At 45.4% G+C, this 21,044-nt stretch overlaps 1 protein-coding gene and 1 non-coding gene across 2 annotated transcripts in view; one reads left to right on the top strand and one right to left on the bottom strand.

Annotated features, from left to right (window-relative positions):
* Positions 1-508: 508 nt before the first annotated feature.
* On the bottom strand, positions 509-627 carry LOC114707692. The gene has a single exon (XR_003736689.1). It is a non-coding gene; the product is annotated as a 5S ribosomal RNA (ribosomal RNA).
* Positions 628-1,746: 1,119 nt separating this feature from the next.
* Positions 1,747-21,044, top strand: part of Tgm4 (transglutaminase 4) — a 38,165-nt gene continuing 18,867 nt past the window's right edge. The window contains exons 1-9 of the mRNA XM_028890454.2: positions 1,747-1,904; positions 2,310-2,373; positions 2,763-2,881; positions 5,834-6,049; positions 10,129-10,305; positions 11,391-11,485; positions 14,368-14,479; positions 17,144-17,262; positions 19,487-19,588. Coding sequence (XP_028746287.1) covers positions 5,836-6,049; positions 10,129-10,305; positions 11,391-11,485; positions 14,368-14,479; positions 17,144-17,262; positions 19,487-19,588 — 819 coding nt within the window. The 5' untranslated portion in view covers positions 1,747-1,904; positions 2,310-2,373; positions 2,763-2,881; positions 5,834-5,835. The remainder of the gene's footprint in view (positions 1,905-2,309; positions 2,374-2,762; positions 2,882-5,833; positions 6,050-10,128; positions 10,306-11,390; positions 11,486-14,367; positions 14,480-17,143; positions 17,263-19,486; positions 19,589-21,044) is intronic.

Raw genomic sequence — 21,044 nt, forward strand, 5'->3', positions numbered from 1 at the left:
TCCAGTTCTTAGATAGATGGTAGATAGACATATAGACAGACAGACAGAGATAGATAGATGATAGAAGGAATAGAGATATGATTAGATGATGGATAGAGAGATGATAGATAGATAGATAGATAGATAGATAGATAGATAGATAGATAGATAGATAGGCAGATAGATAGGCAGATAGATAGATAGATAGATAGATAGATAGATAGATAGATAGATAGATAGATAGATAGATAGATAGATACAGATAGATGATTAACAGACAGGCGGGTGGGCAGGTGGTAGGCAGAAGAAGCCCTAACACAGAGTAGTGTTTACATGTTGACAAGGCAGTGGTGTAGGAAGGGGACACAGGCTGGGGCATAAGCGTAGTCACAATGTTTTAGTTCCTGACCTTGAGAAGGAGATAGAAATTTGTGTTCCTTTTCTTTTTATAAGTCTTGTGAGTCTTTAAAGACAATGACTTTTTGATAAATTGAAATTATGATTTTCTTTTCTTTTTTTTTTTTTTTTAAGCCTACAGCACCCAGTATTCCCAGGCGGTCTCCCATCCAAGTACTAACCAGGCCCGACCCTGCTTAGCTTCCGAGATCAGACGAGATTGGGCGCGTTCAGGGTGGTATGGCCGTAGACGAAATTATGATTTTCTTAATTTTTATTTTTGGTTTTTCGAGACAGGGTTTCTTTGTGTAACAATGGTAGCTGTCCTGGAATTAGCTCTGTAGACCAGGCTGGCCACAAACTCACAGAGATCCACCTGCCTCTGCCTCCCGGGATTAAAGGCATGTGCCACCACCACCCAGCTGAAATTAAGATTTTTAATATGAAACATGAAGTTACAGTTGCTGTGGTGGTTCAGCTAGGAAACACACATTATTCTTACTGGTCTAGCTGTGCTCTGCCTTCTATGGACCTAGACAAGGAAGTGTGGCAAGTGAGACATGTTTGGTGGTGTACATTGCACAGTGGATGCCAGTGGAATTGGCCCCAGAAGTGGGCTGGACAGAAAACGGTTCCTCAGAATTCCCTTCTCATGCTACTGACTTTTTAAGACAGAGTCTCATGTAACTCAGGCTAGTCTCAAACTCACTATATAGCTGAGGACGACTCCTGGTCTTTGCACCCCTGCCTTCTCATTGCTGGGGCTACAGGTGTGTTCCACAGTAGTTATTCACATCCTACATCCTAGGAAACAAGGTTCAGAGAGCTCATGTTTCCTTACATCTACCACCTGGACATAGAAGGGGGCAGACAGCCTTCCAGCTGCACTTCCTTGTCCCCTGGCTGACTGCCAACAGCATCCTGAAAGGTCTTTTTACTTGGGACCCATGACCATCAGTCCCGATCATCCTTTGCACAGTCTGTTGCAGATGACAGACCTTAATCAAGTCAAGGAGTCAAGCCTCAGACCCACAGCAGGTACGGCAGAGGAAAGCACAGTTCTTCACTGCATGGCTGTGCCTCCCAGCCGGGCTGATGGTGGAGAAATGCCTGAGCAAACACAGGGACTGACCTGGGCCTGTGAGCAGGGCTAACTCCGAGAGCAGCGTGTCCCAGGCAGCCCTGCCACAATCAATTTGTCAAGCACTGGAATGGCTTGATGAGTAGGGATTTCCTGGTTTATTGGAATCTTTTCTTTTCTCTTGTAAAGTTTGTGTGTGTGTGTGTGTGTGTGTGTGTGTGTGTGTGTGTGTGTGTGTGTGTGAGAGAGAGAGAGAGAGAGAGAGAGAGAGAGAATAGAGATAAGCAAAGGTTCATGTTTACCAACTCCTCCCTGTCTCCACAGACAGGGAGGTCAGAAGTAAAAGAGGACATCTTTATGCTCCAGAACCAATGTGTGGCGCCAGGCAGCTCCTGTGGTGGTGGGATGACTGCCAGGCCTATGGCTGCTCCTTTCTCAGAACTGGGAGGTGAGCATAGAGGTTGGGTAGGAGGGCAGGCATGAACCCCCCAAAGCATCCCTTCCCAGGCTTCCCTTCTGGGAGGAGAGAACCTTGTGTCCCCAGCTCTAGGAGAAGAACCTGGCTCACAAGCTCTCACTCAGGTGTCCCCAAGGTTCCTTCCACTGTGTCCATCCTGTGTGCCATCTGAGCTCTGTACCCCGGCCCTGGCCAGGCATGCAGTTGTCACAGCCCTGTGAGCCACATCCTCACACATTAACTTAGTTAACTCAGTCTCTTCACATACCCAGTCCTGAGCAAGACCTCTGAACATGAGCCCAGCGGTGGGGTAGAGGCAACAAGTGGACAAATTCCAATCCTGGCAGCAGTTTCATGTCTAAGTGTGTTTTCTGTCTCCTACTTCTCACCTGCAAGTTTCCAGATCTTTCCTGCCATCCCCCTCTCTCCTCCAAGACTCTGCCATCTCTGGATTGAGGAGGTCAGTGGTACCCATTTCCCAGGAAGTTGCATTCAAAGCCTCTGTTCCCTGGTGGGACCCATGCCTGGTCACCTCTATGAGCAGAACAAAGGGTGTGGGATGGGGTGATAACTCAAGCTCTACCACCAGGCTCTGGTACACCTTAAATAGCAGTTCTGGAAAGTGACAGCCCCTGTGATATAACCAGCTACTGTTCGCTGTGGGACAGACTGGGAAGATAAGAATAGGAGGCACTTAGCTAATAGTGAAGTGTCACAAAGTAAAGTAAAGGCCAGTTCCAGAGGAGGCAGAGGGAGAGAAGCTGGCTGGGTTCCTTAGATAACACCACACAGGGCTCCTCACTATAAAGTTAAGGCAGCATCCTTTGTGGAGCATACCTTCTGTTCTAGGTACCAAGAGCCTGTTGAATAACACGACCTTGAAAGCCTTCTCATAGCCTGAAGCATCAGCATTCATCATCTCCCAGTTTCTAGAGGTTGAAGACAAAAGCACAAAGAGGTTATTCAAGGTAAATAAATAAAGAGCTTGTTCAAGGTACACATTCTATTCTCCATGGATATGTCTACTCTTGCCCTGGTACCCTGGGTTTTTGGCCCATGACACTGGAGGAAATTTATGCTTTTCAGGTCCCTCTTTTGCATAGACCAAGAGACTAAACACAGACCCTGTGGTCCCTGGGCCAGGACTGTCCAGAAGCTTCTCTCTTTTCCATTTGAAATGATGAACAGCTTAGTTTTACATAATCCATGAACATGGTCCTAAATTCTGATGCTATAAGAGGAAATAGAAAAGTAAGTCACTTGCTAGTGTCCTTGGCCTGAAAGCACGGTGTAGAACCCTGCAAGTGAGCCTACCCTGGCTGTTCTGTTGGGAAATATTGTTTTAAAGTGTGTTGCATTTTTTTCCTACTGCTTTGGTTAAAATTCAAAGATGTGTTGATTAAATAAAATTAACCTGTAAGCAAGAGGCTGAGGCAGCAAGTAGCTGACAGGAAGTGGTAGGAATGAACCATGAGTAGCAAGAGTTTTTTAAATGGGAACTGAGAGAAGAATGTGGGGGGTTTTTGGAAGCTGCCAGCAAAGGGAGAAGGTTAGCTACTGGCGATTCAGCCTCTCTGAGCAAGCAGAATTGCACCTAAACCGTTGACTCATGAGTTCTTTAGATTTAGATAAGTTCCCTTATTAGCTCTGCAAAAGCCAGTGCCTGAGGAAACAGAATCTCCTCAGGCTGCAGCCCTTGCTGTGGAAGCCCTTGCTTAAGGGTCGGCCATTGCAGATGATGAAACAGTTAACAACACCGTTCTTTTTTCAGTTCCAAAGCAATATGGGACAAGTCTCGGCAGTTAAAGTCTGCAGGTGCAGATTCCCAGCCTTTTGGTGCCAGAAAGCTCCCTGATATCCAGAGGGACAAGGGCCAGTGAGGGCCATTGCTGGTCCATGGGCCGTGACCAGAAGAAACTCAGGCCCTCTGACAACTTTCCAAGGACACAGCAGCAGTCACTAAATGTTGAGGCTCAAGAGGTCTCACCCCTGCTCTGGGGCTTTTGCTGCTGTGTCAAACCAGCTTGCACTAGAATCAACGTCACTGAGAAAGTTACAAGTATGGGAAGACAGTTCAGTGGATAAAGTGCTTAACCAACGTGAAGACCTGAGTTCAGATCTCTAGAAACCATAGAAAGCTGGTATGGCAGTGCATGTCTGTACCCCAGTGCTGGAGAGAATGGAGACAGTAAGATCCCTGAAATTCGCTGATTAGCCAGCCTCAGTGAAACAGTGAGCCCCAGATCAGGGAGGAACCTTGTCTCCAAATAATAATGTGGTTAGGCTTTGTTGGACCCAAAGTCTGATGTCCCCAAAGACCACCAAGAGACCGATCCAAATGTAAAAGCAAAGAGTCTTTAATTCAAGAGTTTAAACTTGGGCCCCTGTCCATCCATCTCAGTGGCGGAGTGAGAGGGACCCCAAGCAGGAACAGGATAAGATTTTTATAGTGGTTAGGGTCGGGGGTCTAGGGGAATTCCAACTCTATATGGTTACAAGCTCAGGACTGGTGCTTACTTCAGGTTGGAGATGCTTTGTTTGAACTGTTTGGAGAGTTGTAGCTGCAAGGAAATTGCCATATCTTCTAGCAGTTTATGTCATAGCATCTGTATCACGAGCAGACCCATTACCTCTGACAGTTAGACTTCCCATTTTTATCTGCAGGAAACTCATTCCCTCTGACAGCTATGATGTGCAATCTATAACAGCAGAAAACATCCCACAGGACATATCTGGTGCTCTGTTTAGTATGCCAGTTATGTTATATCATATCCTTTAGGTTATGACAGGAAATGTCTGGAACTCGTTTTTTGTGTAACTCCTAATTGTCTGGGTCTAGGGGCAGGGGGACAGCACATCCTCTGGTGGGTTTTTTTAGAATAATTTGTTCAAGGGCCTGCTGCCCCCTGTCTGACCCTTCTCTAAGGTGGCTGCAACCCTGTCATCCTCTCAGGCTTGACAGCTGCTCAGCAGCTAATAACACTTGCTGTTCTTGCAGAGGATCTGAGTTTGATTCATACCACCCACACTTGGCAGCTCACAAACCACCTATAACTCCAGCTCCAGGGGATCCAACACCCTTTTCTGGCCTTCATGGTCACCTGCACTGCATGTGTACATTCACATACACACATATGTGCATAAAATAAAAATTTTAAAAGGTGGATAATTTTATAAGGCAACACCTGATATTAACCTCCGGCCTCCAGACATATGTGCACAAGCAAGTGTAACCTGCACATAACATGTCCAGGTGAGTGTACCTACATACACATGCACACATAATTACAAACCCAATCAAACAAAAGACCTTATAGGTACTCCTAAGGAAAGCAGAGAATAGATGCCCACGAGGCACACATCTGGGCATGTTTGGACCAGTAATTCCACAGTAAGGCCTGTGGTTCTTCCTATAGACACATGATAAGGATGAATAACCTCTGTGAAAGTCTTTCCCTGCAGCAATGAAGGGAAGGAGCTGCTGTTTAACGGTGGGAAGAATGATTGGCTTAGCCACATGTGGACAGCAAAGTCTCCAGCACCTCCAAGACCTCACTACAGATTCAGAACACAATGGTATGTGTATTCCATGTAATACATGCACATACTGTCTTCGCAGTGGACACAGCATGTCTGCCAAGGCCTAAAAGAGAGTGGTAGTTGATAGCTGGGACACTGGAGAGATCCTGAATTGTTTGTGCAGTATATGTTCAAATTATAAACAAAAATAAAAATATTAGTCATTCCTTATTTACAATAAATAGAGCTGTGAAATAAGTAAAGATCTTCCCAGCTTCCCTAGAGGACACAGGATCTTGGCTTTTGGTGGCCTGTTCCTGGGGTCATGGGAGATACATGGCGCCGTTCTCTGTGCTCCTTCCTTTGAAGTCAGCTCATCTTGTCTCCTGATTTCCTCCTAGGGATGATATGGAAGACGATTAAAGTTTTATTGTTTTTGATTGATATGGTCCTCAAGCCTCACCCCTTGGCAGCCACTGCAAGGTCACATCTACCCCAGGACCACATAAAAAGGGCCACATCCTGCTCTGAGAATAACTCGCGCAGTGCTATTGGCATCAGGCTGGAGTCTGACAGGGCTGCAGAGAGAGGCAGTGGGACCATGGATACCAGGAAGGGTGAGTGAGTATAATCTGCACAGTGGTACCTTGGCCTTCTGAGCACCTGTTGCTGCCCAGCCCTCTCATCCAGCCACTTGCCCAGGGGGCCTGGGCCATTGTCCTCCTGCCTAATCCCTGGCTTGCTGTCTTATTCATTGAAGAAAGCCAGCTTTCAGATACACAATAATCAGATTCCCCAAAAAACTGCAAGAATAATGCCTGTTGACTTTCACTCATGCTCCCTCGTGCTGACCACATTTAGTTTTTCACGTGAGTCTGTTAGAGTCTTCTGTGAGCTGGCATCAAGCATCATGCAGCCTCTTTCTGGATGCAAAGCCATGGTTTGGGCAAGGAATGACTACTTTAGAGCTCTGCAAAGGGGTGTAGTTTGAGTGACATTGAATGAAAAACATGGTTCTTCATAGTCCCTAGGCCACTTCGATTCTTCAGATGGTTGAATGCTTGTCCACATTCAGAGGAGGCGTACAGCAGGTCCAGGGGCTTGGTAAAGGCTGTGTGTGCTAGGAGGGGTCTGCTGGTCAGGGAGGTGGCTGAGGTTGAAGTTTGCTGTACACTGGTTAGCAGTGTGGCTTTGGGTTTCCTCAGCCATCATAAAAGACAAGTCTGTGAAAGTGCTTTGCGAATGACTAAGGACAACTGTTGGCTTGTTCACGTCAATTTGACACAGGCTAGAGTCATTTGAGAGGAGGGAACCACAACTGAGAAAAGTTTCCATCAAATCAGCTGTAGGCAGGCCTGTAAGGCATTTTCTTAATTAATGATTGATGTGTTGAATGGTCCAGCCCATTGTGGATGGTGCCTTTCCTGGTCAGGTGGTCTTGGGTTCTCTAAGAAGGCAGGTTGAACAAATCATGAGGAGCAAGCCTGTAAATAGCACTTCTCCTCGGCCTCTGGATCTGCTTCTGTCTCCAGGTTCCTGTCTGGTTTAAGTTCCTGCCTTGGCTTCCCTCAGTGGACTATGACTGGGATCTGCAAGCCAAATAAACCCTTTCCTCCCCAAGTTGCTTTGGTCATGGTGTTTCATCATAGCAATAGAAACCCTACTAAGGGGCTGGAGAGATGGCTCAGTAGTTAAGAGCACTGGTTGCTCTTCTGGAGGACTTGGGTTCAGTTCCCACTACCCACATGGCAGCTCACAGCTGTCTGTAACTCCAGTTCCAGGGAATCAAACAGATATACATACAGGCAAAATACCAGTGCACATAAAATGAAAACAAGTAAATCATTGAAAGAAAGGAAGGAAAGAAGGAAAGAAGGAAGGAAGGAAGGAAGGAAGGAAGGAAGGAAGGAAGGAAGGAAGGAAGGAAGGAAGGAAGGAAAAAGAAAAAGACAACAGCATGAAAAAGGATGTAGTTTCCTGGCCCAGCCAGCATGTTGAGGGGAGAAATGGCAAAGACTACAAGTTCAGGGTCACCAATGATGGAGTATTGTGGGGAGGGCCTAATGCATTTGAGATGTCCTTTTTGATGACTGAGGACTTTCAGAATGGGTGAGAGGATGAACCATTTCTTTAGGAACAAAAGAATCACAAACAAAACAAGTAATAACTGGTCATTGCAAAAATTGACCCTATCCCACCCGTGGCTCCAGCCCCTTCTCCAGCGGTGGCCAGGACAGAGTGTCGTCACAGCGGTTGTGTCTGCAGCAACGGAGGCCTGTTGGTTGCAGTAGCAGGTTTATTGCCAGGTGTTTAATCCTCTTCCTAGAACTACGCCGCCGACACTCACTTTCTCACCACCCCAGTGACCTTGTCCTTTCTGTGCTCCTCTCTTTGTGGACTGTGCGCTCCCTGCTGCTGCACCTCTTCCTAGAGCTCCCGTTGTCCTGCACACTGGGCCCTCTCACCCACTCACACATCTCTAACTCACTTCCATGCTGACTTCTGTTTGTCGAGATTGAGTCATGCTCCTGGGCTGTTTCCTAGATCACAGTTCTAGTTATGTGTATGCTGATTAAACTTGTTTGCTGGGTTTTTAAGAGAGAGAGGAAGAGGGAGGGAGGGAAGGAGGGAGAGAGGGAAAGGCCATTACACACATGCGAAGTCACAGGCAACTTACAGGACCCTGTCTCTCTTCCCATCATGGGGGTTCTGAGGTTGGAACTCAGGTCATTAGGCTTGGAAGCAAGCACTTTTACCCACTGGGGCACGTTGCCAGCACTTTACTGTTTTATTTTGTTTGTTTGTTTTTTAGTTTTTATTTATTTTACTTGTGTGTATGTGCCTGGTGCCCATAGAAGGCAGAAGAATATGTTGGATCTCCTGGAACTGGAGTTATAGGCAGTTGTGAGCTCACAAACTTCTAAAAATAAAAGTTATTGAAACTAAACACACAGTGAAGGCAGCTGGAGAGATGGTTCAGCAGTTAAGAGCTCTGGCTGCTTTTGCAGAGGACCATGGTTCAACTTTTATTTTTAGAAGTTATTTTAAATCTGTCTCGTTGATATTCTTTTATTTTATTTTGTTTCGCTTTATTTTATTATATATTATATATATTATTATTATATATTATTTATTATATATATATATATGAGTGTTTTGCCTACATGTATGTCTGTGCACTACTTGTGTGTCTGGTGACCAAGAAGGGCAGAAGAAGGCATCTGATCCCCTGGGACTGGAGTTACAGATGGTTGTGAACCACTGTGTGGGTGCTGAGAATCGAACCTGAGTCCTTAGAGGAGCAAGAAGCACTCTTAACTGCTGAGCCATCTCTCCAACTCCCCCTCCCACAACTTTTTAAATTTCTTATGTCTCTAGCAGTTTTTTACTTATCTATTTCATAGTCCAAAGCATCTAATTTATTTTCTTTTGGAGTGGAAGTGAGACAGATTTGAGACTCTCACTTTGGCAGCCCAGGCTGGCCTGGAATTCACTTCGGCAGCCCAGGCTGGCCTCACCCTTGTGCCAGCCACCTGAGTGTAGAGATTACTGGAGGAGCTGCTACCTGCTGTAAGCTTTGGTTTCTTTGGAGAGAATACTTGTACAATTTTTGTACAGTGGATAATTCTGTTTTTAAATCTGCAAATTCATCTGTGGAAATCCTGTAAAATCCTGGCTGAAAATGAGTTCGTTTGATGAGAATTAACATGTGTTCTCTGAGTCACTGACAACTCTTTGGCATATGTACCTAGGGCAACAGTTTGCACTCCCAATTTGGAGGGACCCCAGCCCTCTGCAGGAAGAGGTAATATTTAGAGTGCTTAACGATTGCTGTGTTCAGTGGGACTCCTGTGCCCTGTATAGCACTTCTATTCAGACTCCAGGAATGCCTGCTGGAAGCTGGTGGTAGCCTCAGCGGACCATGAACACAGTGTCTTAGTTAGGGTTTCTATCACTGTGATAAAATACCATGACTGAAAGCAACTTAGGAAGAAAAGTGTTTATTTCAGCCAACAGCCCTCAGGTCACACTCCTGTCATTCAGGGAAGTCAGGGCAGGAACTTTGAGACAAGAGCTGATGCAGAGGCATGGAGGAATGCTACTTACTGGCTTGCTCCTTGTGGTTACCCATCCTGCCTTCTTATAGCGCCCAAGACTACCTGCCTAGGAGTGTCACTGCCCATAGTCAGCTGGGACCTCCCACATCAATCACTGATCAATAAAGCACCAAGTCTGGGACTCACTCATGATCCTTTGAGCTAAAGGGCTTCCCTGTCTACCATCCATCACACATGGCTTGTTACTAGGCTCAGGCCAGCTCCACTCCACAGCTGCTGCTGCTTTTGGTGGCTTTCCCATGTATTGGCATCTCTAAATTGCTCTGGTCTCCAGTGTAACTGTGCTGAACTTTTACCAATAGCCTCTCCTGGGCTCTCTTCAAGAACTCTAACCCTGCCACATGGCCCAAGCCTCAACTTCTCTCCATGATCCCTTCAATTCTGGGGTTTTCCATCTCTCAGCTCAACCCCCTGTAATCCTGTGAGGCCAGTATGCACACACCCATTTTATAGGTAGGAAACCAAATCTCAGATTATTATGGCCTGCAGGGATACAATAGGGGAAACCCTCTTCTCTTCCCTGAACTGTCAGAGTTAGGAATCAACCCTGTGTCTTCCCACATACTGTGTGCTAACAGCGCTGGTGGTTCACTCTGTGAACATGGAGAAAAAGGAGAATGCTGCCGCCCACCACACATTGGATTTCCAGACCACTAAGCTTGTGCTCAGACGTGGACAGTTATTCAACATGAAGGTGATACTAAACAGACCTCTCCATCCTCAGGACGAACTGAAGCTGACGTTTTTTGTTAGAGGTGAGGCCTCAGCCCCAGAAGCAGGATGGAGGGGTGGGACCACAAGGCTTATGAATGTGCAATGGTCAAGAGTGATTTTGCTCCCTAAGCCTTAGCTTCCCTATGCTGAGAATGGACTGGGAACTGGGTTAATCACCCTGGCACAGTTGATGACACCCTTGGCCAATCACTGGAGATGGCCAGGGAAGGGTCAGAATGGACAGAGGCCAGCTGGTAAGGCAGCTGTTCTAGAGGGATCTGGAAGACATTCTAGTGATGAGTCACAGGACTGTTTGCTGACACTGTGGCTCTGTGGGGTTGAGGCAAACCATAATAGTTATCAAAAGTCCAGTGAGGTGATGTGCCTGTCATACACAAGCATGAGTACCTGAGTCTAGGTCTCCAGTACCTATGTGAAAGCCAAGCAGTATGGTGCATATTTGGTGGAGCTGTAGACAGGCTGGTCCCTAGAGCTCACTGCCCAGTCAGCTTGGGCTAATTGGTGAGCTCTGGAATGAGTGTCTCAAAAAAAAAAAAAAAAAAAAAAAAAAAAAAAAAAAAAAAAGGTGGAGGGGCTGGAGAGATGGCTCAATTCCCAGCAACTACATGGTGGCTCACAACCATCTCTAGTGGGATCTGATGGGATCTGATGTCCTCTTCTGGCATACAGGCATGCATGCAGATACAGCACTCGTATACATAAAACAAACAAACAACAAGGTGGAGAATGACTGAGGAAGACATTCATTGTTGACCTATGATATCCACACGCACATTTACCCACACACTGCAGTTTGGCAGGAAGATGATTAGTTTAATGCATGTTGTAGTGACTATACTGGCCAAGGCTAAACAGTTTAACAAAGCAGATAGAGATGTGCAAGAGAGGCCTGGGCTCAAGGATGTAGAAAGGAGATGGGGTAGCCTTGACTAATTTGAGCAGACAGTGCAACTTAGATAGCCAAGGTGGAAGAAGACCATGAGCCCCCTACAAGGCAGAGGGACCACCTACCAACTGAGGACTGCAATCCAGTGGCTTGGTGAGTGGGGAAAGATGGCCATCCTGGGGTTGATGTCAAGACTCACTTCCCTGTTGGTGTTTCCAGGATCAAAAGAGTCATCCTTGGTGGAGCTTAATCCGATGACATCCTTCCGTTCTAAGGGCTGGCAGGTGAAAATTGCCAAACAGTCCGGTGAAGAGGTGAGGGCCACAGTGTCGGGTTATTGGCTGGTGGCTTCTGGATAGTTCCCTGTCTCAACTGAGTAGTTCCTATTTATCCATTCCTTGCTTTCTAGTGTATAATGCTGCTTACCACCAGTAGCCATGGCTCTGGGTACCTCAGCTTCTTGCTTACCCATAGCACACAGTAGCTCTGACTAGCCAGATGCTGTATAACTCTTGTTCCACATTTATGTTCACTGGAGGAAATGAACAGAGGAAAATGAGTAAGAATAACCCATCAGGGCCAGGCATGATGGTGCACACCTTTATTCCCAGCACTTGTGGAAGACAGAGGCAGGCAGATCTCTGTGAGTTCCCTGCCAGCCTGGTCTATATAGTGAGTCCCAGGACAGCCAGGGCTATAGAGAGAGACCTTGACTCATAGAGAGATGGAGAGAGAGAGAGAGAGAGAGAGAGAGAGAGAGAGAGAGAGAGAGAGAGAGAGAGAGAGAGAGAAGAAGAAGAAGAAGAAGAAGGAGGAGGAGGAGGAGGAGGAGGAGGAGGAGGAGGAAGAGGAAGAGGAGGGAAAGGGAGGGGAAGAGAGAGGAGGGGAGGGGAGAGGAGGGGAGGGAAGGGAAGAAGAGGGGAGGAGAGGGGAGAAATAACAACGCTTTTTCTTACAAATGCAGTCTTCCCTCCAGGCTTTTTGTTTAGACTCAATGCGGATGGAAGCATCTCCTTTTCTTAACAGTGTTCCTTTTGGTTAGGTTGCCAGTCTAGCATGCAGCCTGCTCAAGTGTGTGGGCTTGGGATGGCTTCTTTGACATTCTTTGTAAAGCTGTCTTCCCAGTGTTGGAAAGTCTACCAGCTATCACCCTTTCCTAGCTAGATCTCTGAACTAGTTTATGGCCACTTCCTTTGGACGTAGTCTACAGATTCCATTGCTAAGTTAATTCCAAGATTTAAAAAGGGCAATGATCTTCAGGTTTTCTGGAAGCAGAATTTGCAGCTGACAAATGAGTGAGTGAACTCTGTTTTCAGCCCCTCCCCCATGTACCTCTCTTTTTCCGTTCTTTCTGGCCAGAACCAGGGCTCCAATTCCTACTTTGCAGCAGCATTTTGTGTTTCTCTGTATTCACGACAGACTCTCTAGGAGAAGGCCTTTGGCTCAGCCTCCTTCTCTAGGAGCTTCAGTTTTGGTTATGGAGCTGGAGGGAATGGGACAGGGGATGGGCTAGCTTTCTTCACTCAAAAGGTGTTGCTAAATATTTTTTGTTTAAAACTGTTTATTTTTTATAGCACCCATGAAGGAAGTGAATCTTTAATACCCATGGAAAGGTTTTTTTTAAAAAATATATAATTCTTTATTTTTAATCAAGTGTGTGTGTGTGTGTGTGTGTGTGTGTGTGTGTGTGTGTGTGTGTGTACTCTCCACTGATATGTGAGTCAGGTCCCCAAGACACTGGATCTCCTAGAGTTGGAGTTAAAGGGAGTTGTGAGCTGCCTGACATGGGTGCTGGGAATTGAACTTGGGTCCTCTGCAAGAGCAGTGTAGTTCTTTAACTGATGAGCCAATGAGTCATCTCTCCAGCCTGTTCTTTTTAAACATGTGAGTACATATGTAGGACCCTGTACAGGTCAGGGTGTCTGACATTACCTATACCATGGAAGGGTGGGCTTCCTGTGTTGCTCATAATAAAGGATGGCGAGGATTCTAGTCTGTGCTGGGATACAACAGGAAAGACCTTCCTTACTAGCCTAGAGCTCTGCCAGCTGAGTAATGGGGAATGGGACTTTGTCCCAGCTGTCCTGTTGATGCTCAGGAACACTTTCTCGTGAAACAGCCCCTAATCAAGACAGCCAAACGCCACTGTAGGTGAGAGAGGACATTCTGCCTTCTAAGAGGCTCACTCTCCTTACTGCCTTGTGTATGTGTTGCTCATTTAATTCCCACAACCACCAAGGGAGATGGAGAAGGAGTTAGCAAGCTTTCAAGCAAGGAAACTGATGCACATGAGAAATTAAGAAAGTAGCCAACACCATTCAGCTAGCAGAAGACAAAGCTAGTGATGGAAATGGCAGCCATTGCTCCTAGAATATACCTTTTTTTTTTTTTTTAAAGTTTTTTATTTATTATGTATGCAGTGTTCTGCCTGCAAGTCAGAAGAGGGCACCAGATCTCATTACAGATGGTTGGGAGCCATCATGTGGTTGTTGGGAATTGAACTCAGGACCCCTGGAAGAACAGCCAGTGCTCTTAACTTCTGAGCCTTCTCTCTAGTCCCTAGAATATACCTTCTAATAACAAGTATCTCATAGATTTAGAAAACCCTGGGTTGTGTGTAATGATGGGAAATAAAATTCTTAGTACAACTATAGATGCAATAATATCTATGTCTTAATTTTTTACCCAGCCACTACCTACCCTAAAGCACTGGATGGCAGCCTGGGTGCCCTTGCAGATGCTTGAGGACTACAGGGCTGGAATATGATCTAGGATTTCCAGCATGCTGGGCAAGTGCTCTACTGCTGAGCAGCACACGTACCCTGTAGAGAACAGGAGCTGACATTTTCTTTGCCTCTTGAAGCCCTGAGTGCTAGATCAGGCTCCTTATATTATAGCCATAGAGTCTGCCTTATGATCTGGGAGGTAGCACCATCTGCATGCAGGAGTGAAGGGAATAAAGCTTGGGATAAAATGCACCTATGAACTGCAAACCCAAGTTTATCTGCCACTTTGGGAAACCTTCTAGACCTTCCTGCCTTGTGGATCACATCTTTTCCTATTGGGGTACCCCTGGTCGCTGGGCTGACCCTAGAAAGGATAGTTTGTCAGGACTGTTGATTTTTCTGGGAGGCTTCATAGGATTCAGAGCTGAGTCAGGGATGAAAGTGTCCACCATGTCTTCTGTTTCATGTAGGTCAAACTGACTGTCATCAGTGCTGCCGATGCTATGGTGGGAAGGTACAAACTGCGTGTGAATGAATATAAAGTTGGAGAATTCTTCCTTCTCTTCAATCCATGGTGTGCAGGTAACTCAGAATCCGGCTCTGCTGTGGAGTGTGTCTCCTCCACTGGCAGGTCTTGTGTGACTCAACAAAGAGTGCCCATGCTTGTGCGGAGTTTGCAGGGCAGAGTCCCTGAGGAGCTGTTGAGAACGTGGCCCGGGCACCGTTAATGCATGCCCAGAAGATCCTCTGGGAGCCAAGTGCATGCTGCATGCCTCTTCTGCCATTTCAGCTTATCTTCACTGCCTTGCCAAACCGCTCAGAGGCTGCTGGGAGCCACAAGTGACTCCTCTCATCGTCACACTTGGCTCTTCTGCCCAAGTTATCCCTTCCTGGCTACCTTTGAGCCTGTATACAAACATCACTCTTTTTTTATTTTAAATTTTTCTTTTTTTAATTTAATTTTATTTTTCTTATTTTTATTAGTTCTTTGAGAGCTGTGTACAATCTGTTTTGATGGTATTCATCCTCCTCCCCCAACTTCCTCCAGATCCACACACTCTTCCCTATCTACCCAAAGTGTCCTCCTTTTCAAAATTCATCAGCCTTGTTCCAGAAACACAGGAGCAGAGACACTTCAGACAAGCTCTGCTCTGATCTTTTCTCACATTTGCCCTGCAGCCTTTTTGTTTGTTTTAATTTTTCAATGTGTGTGTGTGTGTGTGTGTGTGTGTGTAACTTGTCAACTCAGGTCATCAACCTTGGTGGTAAACAACCACCTCACCCACACAGTCACTCTACTCGTTCTTGACATGACACTGATGGTCTGGTGTCAGGGACAAGGACAGAATCTCTAGTTAGTGGAAAAATACAGACCCCCATAAGACAAGGAACTAGATCAGCTTACAGTCAGGTTGCCTAGCAACAGGACATTGAGTCAGAGCCCTTGACCCTCTCACCCTGTAAACATCCTATACAACCATCCTGTTAGCTTGCCCCTTATGCAGATGGCAGCTTCTTGCTCCCTCCACCCTGTGGAGCTATATAAACCTTTCTGGAAGGAAATAAAATTGCACCTTGATCAGACTCTAGACTTGGTGTATTTTCCTTTGTATTTCCTGTCCCTACATTCCCTCCTTAGGGTGGTCGAGAACCCGTTGTAGCCCTGCAGGTGGGGCAGTCTAGGGTAGTGGTTCTCAACCTGTGGGTCATGATCCTTCTGGGGAATCACATCAGATATTTACATTATGATTCATAACAGTAGCAAAGTTACAGTTATGAAGTAGCAATGAAATGATTTTATGGTTGTGAGTCGCCATGACATGAGGAACTGTATTCAAGGGTTGCAGCATTAGGAAAGTTGAAAGTCACTGCTTTAGGGGAATAAGCTCCTCTTCTCTTTAACAGAAAAATCCTAATTTTTGTGATTTGTCTGGTGATTTATCATTCTTAGATTCAAGCCACATGCTCCTACCTGGAATATTATGTGAATTATGTTGAAAATCTTCTGGAAGCATAACATATATCCTTGTTCCTTAACTGGGAAACATTAAACTTGCATCATTTGATCTAGGTATTATCCTAATTCCCTTATATCATGATGATGTTTCCTTTCATAGCTAGTAAGGAGCTTATGTGGAAACACTTTACAACCATGCCGATATGTACTCCTCATTAGAATCTGCCACTTCTGAATTTTGTCTGATCCAAGCAGTCTTCAGTGGGATGTTATGCAGATTTTCAAGCCTCAGCCCTCCATCCACTCTTACCAGATGGACCCTGGCATTTTCTTGTTTCAAGAGCTCCCTCCCAATCCATATTCATCCATCCATCCATCCATTCATCCATTCATCCATCCATCCACCTACTCATATTCATCATTAATCTGTCCATCCACAGCATCCATCTATCCACATTCATTATCCATCCATCCATGATCTGCATCCACCCATATCCATTCATCCACATCTGTCTATCCGCAAACACCTACATCCCTACATACCCATCCATCCACCCATTCACCCATCCATCCATCCATCCATCCATCCATCCATCCATCCATCCATCCATCCACCCATCCATCATCTCTGTGAACTTATAGATTCTCTCTCTTTTTTAATTTATTAATTTTATTTTATGTGTATGAGTGTTTTGTTTGACTGTGTACCACATGAGTGCCTGGTACCTGGGGAGGTCAGAAGAGGGTATCGAACCCTCTGGAACTGGAGTTATGGATGGCTGTAAGCCACTGCATGGATGCTGGAAATGGAACCTGGGTCCTCTGCAAGAATGAGTGCTTTTAACCACTGAGCCATCTCTCCCAGCCTCTGGATTCTCTCTTTTATTAATGGTTTATGATTTATATTTCATCATAATTTTCCTTATGTTCAAATTTCTCCACATTTTTTCAGTTGAAAGAGCTTTACACCTAGCTCAGGATGTCCTTTTGGAAGTTCTTTGTATTTTTGTTTTTGTTTTTTCGACAGAGTTTCTTTATGTAGCCATGACTATTCTAGAACTCTCAATGTAGACTAGGCTGGCCTCAAACTCATAGAGACCCACCTGCCTCCCAAGTGCTGGTGTCAAAGGCATGAGCCACTACATCTGGCTGTTTGTATTTTCAATGTATTACTGCGATCCTTCCTGCTTCCTACACTCATTCCCCCAACATTTTTTGTCTCAACTCTATGGTATATCTGCCTCTATCTCAGGAGTAGTCAATAACCCATGTTTGTGGTCTTGCTCCAGATGACAACGTTTACATGCCTAGTGAGGAGGATCGGGCAGAGTACATCCTTAATGATTCCGGCTACATTTACATGGGTTTTGCCAAACAAATTAAAGAGAAGCCCTGGACCTTTGGTCAGGTAATGGATTGTCTTCTTGTGGCTGCACCATGCATATTTCTTCCTTAGGGGTTATCAAACAAAGGCCGTGGAGCAAAGTGGGTTCACTTCAGCTGAAAAACTAGACTTACAAGTGTGAGACCGGTCTGAGAGGACTAAGCTACACAGACCCCACAGGAGAAGTGGTTTGAGCCAGAGACCCCTTGCTCAGACCCCATCAGTGCCTTTCTTATCCTCTGCTCTGTCTGATCCTCTATATTCCAGTGCATTTATCCAGCAACCATTTAACAAGTCCTTATGAAGATGCCTGGTGACAGTGTGACCAGGAGACGTAGAAAACTTGGGTGCAGAGGTCCTGATGGTGGAATGATAGGTGTCTTTGTGCAGCTATGAGAAGAGTGACAACATGGGTGGACACAAGTGTCACTGTGTCAGCATCATGGCATGAGAAACTGCCAGTCTTCCCCTCGAACTTCACAGGAAAAAATACTCTTCCAAACTACCTCCTATCCCTGAGCTCTTGCTCTTGTTTGGTCCTTATGTTTTGCTGTCTTTCTCATTGGGTTACAACATGACCAACACATATCACTTCCATGGACAAACACAGACTATGTTACCTTATGGGATGTTCATTGTATCTTAGTAAAACTGCTTAAACAGGATTTAAAAAGTAACTCAGGCCTGGACTGAGCTGGATACAACTGGCCTAGCTTGTGTGAGGCCCTGTTTCCATCCCTAGTAATGCTTATCACAAAAGACTTAGAAAATATATAGGCCAGGTTTGGTGGCACATGCCTGTGATAAAAACACAGGAGAGGGTGAATCTGAAGCCAGTATAGGGCAAATAAAAAGATATTGTCTCAATACACCAGTGTGAATCAGACATAGTAGCCCAAGCCTTTAATCCCAGCACTCAGAAGGCAGAAGCAGGCAGATCTCTATGAGAATAGAGCCAGCCTGTTCTATATAGCAAGTTCCAGGACAGCCAAGGCTACATAGACCCTGTCTCAACAAAACAACAAAACCAAAAAGACCTACAACAATCATCAGCAAGTGGGGAGGAGGAAGAACAGAAAAGACACTACAGTACATACAACAGAATGTCAGTTTTCCTTGATGATGACTTTACAGTTTAGAGCATTTCATTCTTTTAAATATTTGTTTGACACTTATCATGTGTGTGTGCACTGTAAGTGTTACAGCTCTGAAGGGAAAAGTATCTTGGCAGTCGGGAGCTAAGGAACACCACAAAGTCACGCCACACAATAAACCTCACACAAGAGATTTATTGGGAGAGACACAAGAGGGTGGCTGCCTCTGCTCAGCCGAGAAGCAGCAGGACACTGAGGAGACAGGCTTATCTAGGGTTGCTTGGGGGTAAAGTTTCCCAGGGTGGAGATTGGTGGGATCTCCAAGCCAAGCCCAGGGATTGATGGGTTTTGAGGCTCAGGTATTAGTGAGTCTTGGTAGGTTTTCAAACCTGGAAGTGGGCTCAGACTGTTTACCATACATGCACACATGCCACAGTGTGTGTGTGGAGGTCAGGACCATTTTCAGGAGTCATTTCTTTCTTACCATGGGGTGGAGCCTGAGGATCAAACCAGGTGCTTTTACCACTAAACCAACCTCCCTGCCCTATACTTTATTAAATGTATTTATTTATCTTATGTGTATTTTGCCTGTGTATATGTCTGTGCACTGTGTGCTTGCCTGGTGCCTGTGGAGGCCAGAAGAGGGCACTGGATCTCCTGGAACTGGTTATGAGCCACCATGTCAGCGCTAGGAATTGAATCTGGGTCCTCTTCAAGAGCAACAAGTACTCTTAACCACGGAACTATCTCCCCACCACCCCCTATTTATTTATTTTTATTACTAATACTAACCAAGTTGAGATAATATTTCTTGTACACAGCTTGGCAGCTTGTTTCATTTATTTAGCTTGATTACGAAGGAATTACCCTCATGGTACTTTGTGTATTTCTTTATATGTGTGTGTATTTTACCCTTTGAGCCTTCTTCCCAGCCCCTGTGTTCATCTTTTCAAGAGCTGTGCCCTGTGAACCTTTGGATGTACTTAACTGTTGTCATGTGTCTAGCTGTCTAGTGGCTTCTACTGTGGAATGTGGAGGCTCTTTGGGGGGATTGTAGGCAAGTTCTCTTACTTGGGAGATGAGTTATCCTTCAAGGCAATGCAAATTAGTGTCTGACACAGGGCAGAATCTTGATGTCTCTTTCTCCATGACAGTTTGAAAAGCACGTTCTGAGCTGCTGCTTCTCCCTGTTGGAACAACTGGAGCACGTTGACATGCAGAGCCCGGTAAATGTGTCCAGGAGCATTTGCACTATGGTATGTGGAGAGGCCAGACTACGTCTGGGCTCCTGGAAGTCTATAATTAACACCTGCTCAGCTGATGTAGGTTTTCCTGCAAACAGTAAGCTGCTCTCCATGAAACACACAGGGAGCTGTGGCTGAGCAGTTAAAACTGCCAAGGAGTGTATTGTTTGTCATTGTCCTTCTGCGCACAGGCTCTCACATTTGAGTTCAGAAGGCCAACTTTGCCACTTCTAAGTTCACCTTAGGAAAGTGACTTTTCCAGTCTACAAGATGGTGTAAATATTCAAGGTCCTCTCCCTTCCCTGTAAGCCTGGCTGCAGCTGGGATAAACATTGGCATGAGTGCAGTACATAAGAATTTGTTGACTAATTTACAAGCAATGTCAATTTCCTTAGCAGCAACATACCAAATAAGTAGTCCTGATTTGCAAGCCAAGGCAAACATAGGTTCTTTTATTTCAATCCTATTAATATTAATTCTTGAATTACACATCACATACTAAATAAATCTACATATATGAATGTGTGTATGTATGTATGTATGAATGTATGTATGTATGTATGTATGTATGTACAGATGTAAGTTATAGAACAGTCACAAAAGGGTCAAAGAGGCTGTAGCAGAATCCAAGGAGTTTGAAGAGACCTGAGAGGCAAAAGAAGCTGATAGGGATGCATGAAGGTTCTCTGCTGGGCCTCTGGTGTGTGTGTGTGTGTGTGTGTGTGTGTGTGTGTGTGTGTGCTAACTCTGCTGAAGATCTATTGGAAAGTGTGGTAGAGTAAAGCTGTGGAATTATAGGATTGAACCAAGCCTTAGGGTCAAGTATGGCTGTAGAAATGAGGCATGGAACAATGGAGGCATTGGGTGATGTGCAGGGCAGGGTCCTGACGGACAGCAATTGAAGCAGCCATATTGTCAGTGGGGATAGAGCTGAGCAGAGACCCTTGAGACAGTCAGTTCCCTTGACAATAACAGATGCTCAGATGACAGGTTGCTTTTATGTTAGTTGTCCTTCACTTCAAGGTCCAGATGAAGGTGTGTGGTAAGGTATTGGGCCTGACTTTCCTGTTACGATTTAAGATGCCTATATGCTCTTATGGTTTAATTTACTTTGATACATTTGTAAGCTGGTTCCTTTTTACTGTTAGGCATGTCATGTATCAGTCTGTACCTCATAGGTATTCTGACAAGTAGTGTCTATGTGCCTGAAAGCCATCCTGCCTCTGCATCTGCTCCCCAAAGTCAAGTGCTGCTTGTAAAATGGAGGTACTCAGAACAAGGCACAGTCTACAAAACCATCGTTTTACACAACATGGAACAACTTAGGCAGGGCTTCCTGAGTTCAGTAAGTATACTGGTCCAGGGACTTTGCTCCTGTTAGCAAAGGACACTGTTTTGTGCTAGATACACAGATGGTCAGCCACCCTCGTCTATTGTAGCCTTTTAAGCAGCAGCTCTCAAACTTTGT

The sequence above is a fragment of the Peromyscus leucopus genome, chromosome 7 (genome assembly GCF_004664715.2).
Source record: "Peromyscus leucopus breed LL Stock chromosome 7, UCI_PerLeu_2.1, whole genome shotgun sequence".
Lineage (NCBI taxonomy): Eukaryota > Metazoa > Chordata > Mammalia > Rodentia > Cricetidae > Peromyscus > Peromyscus leucopus.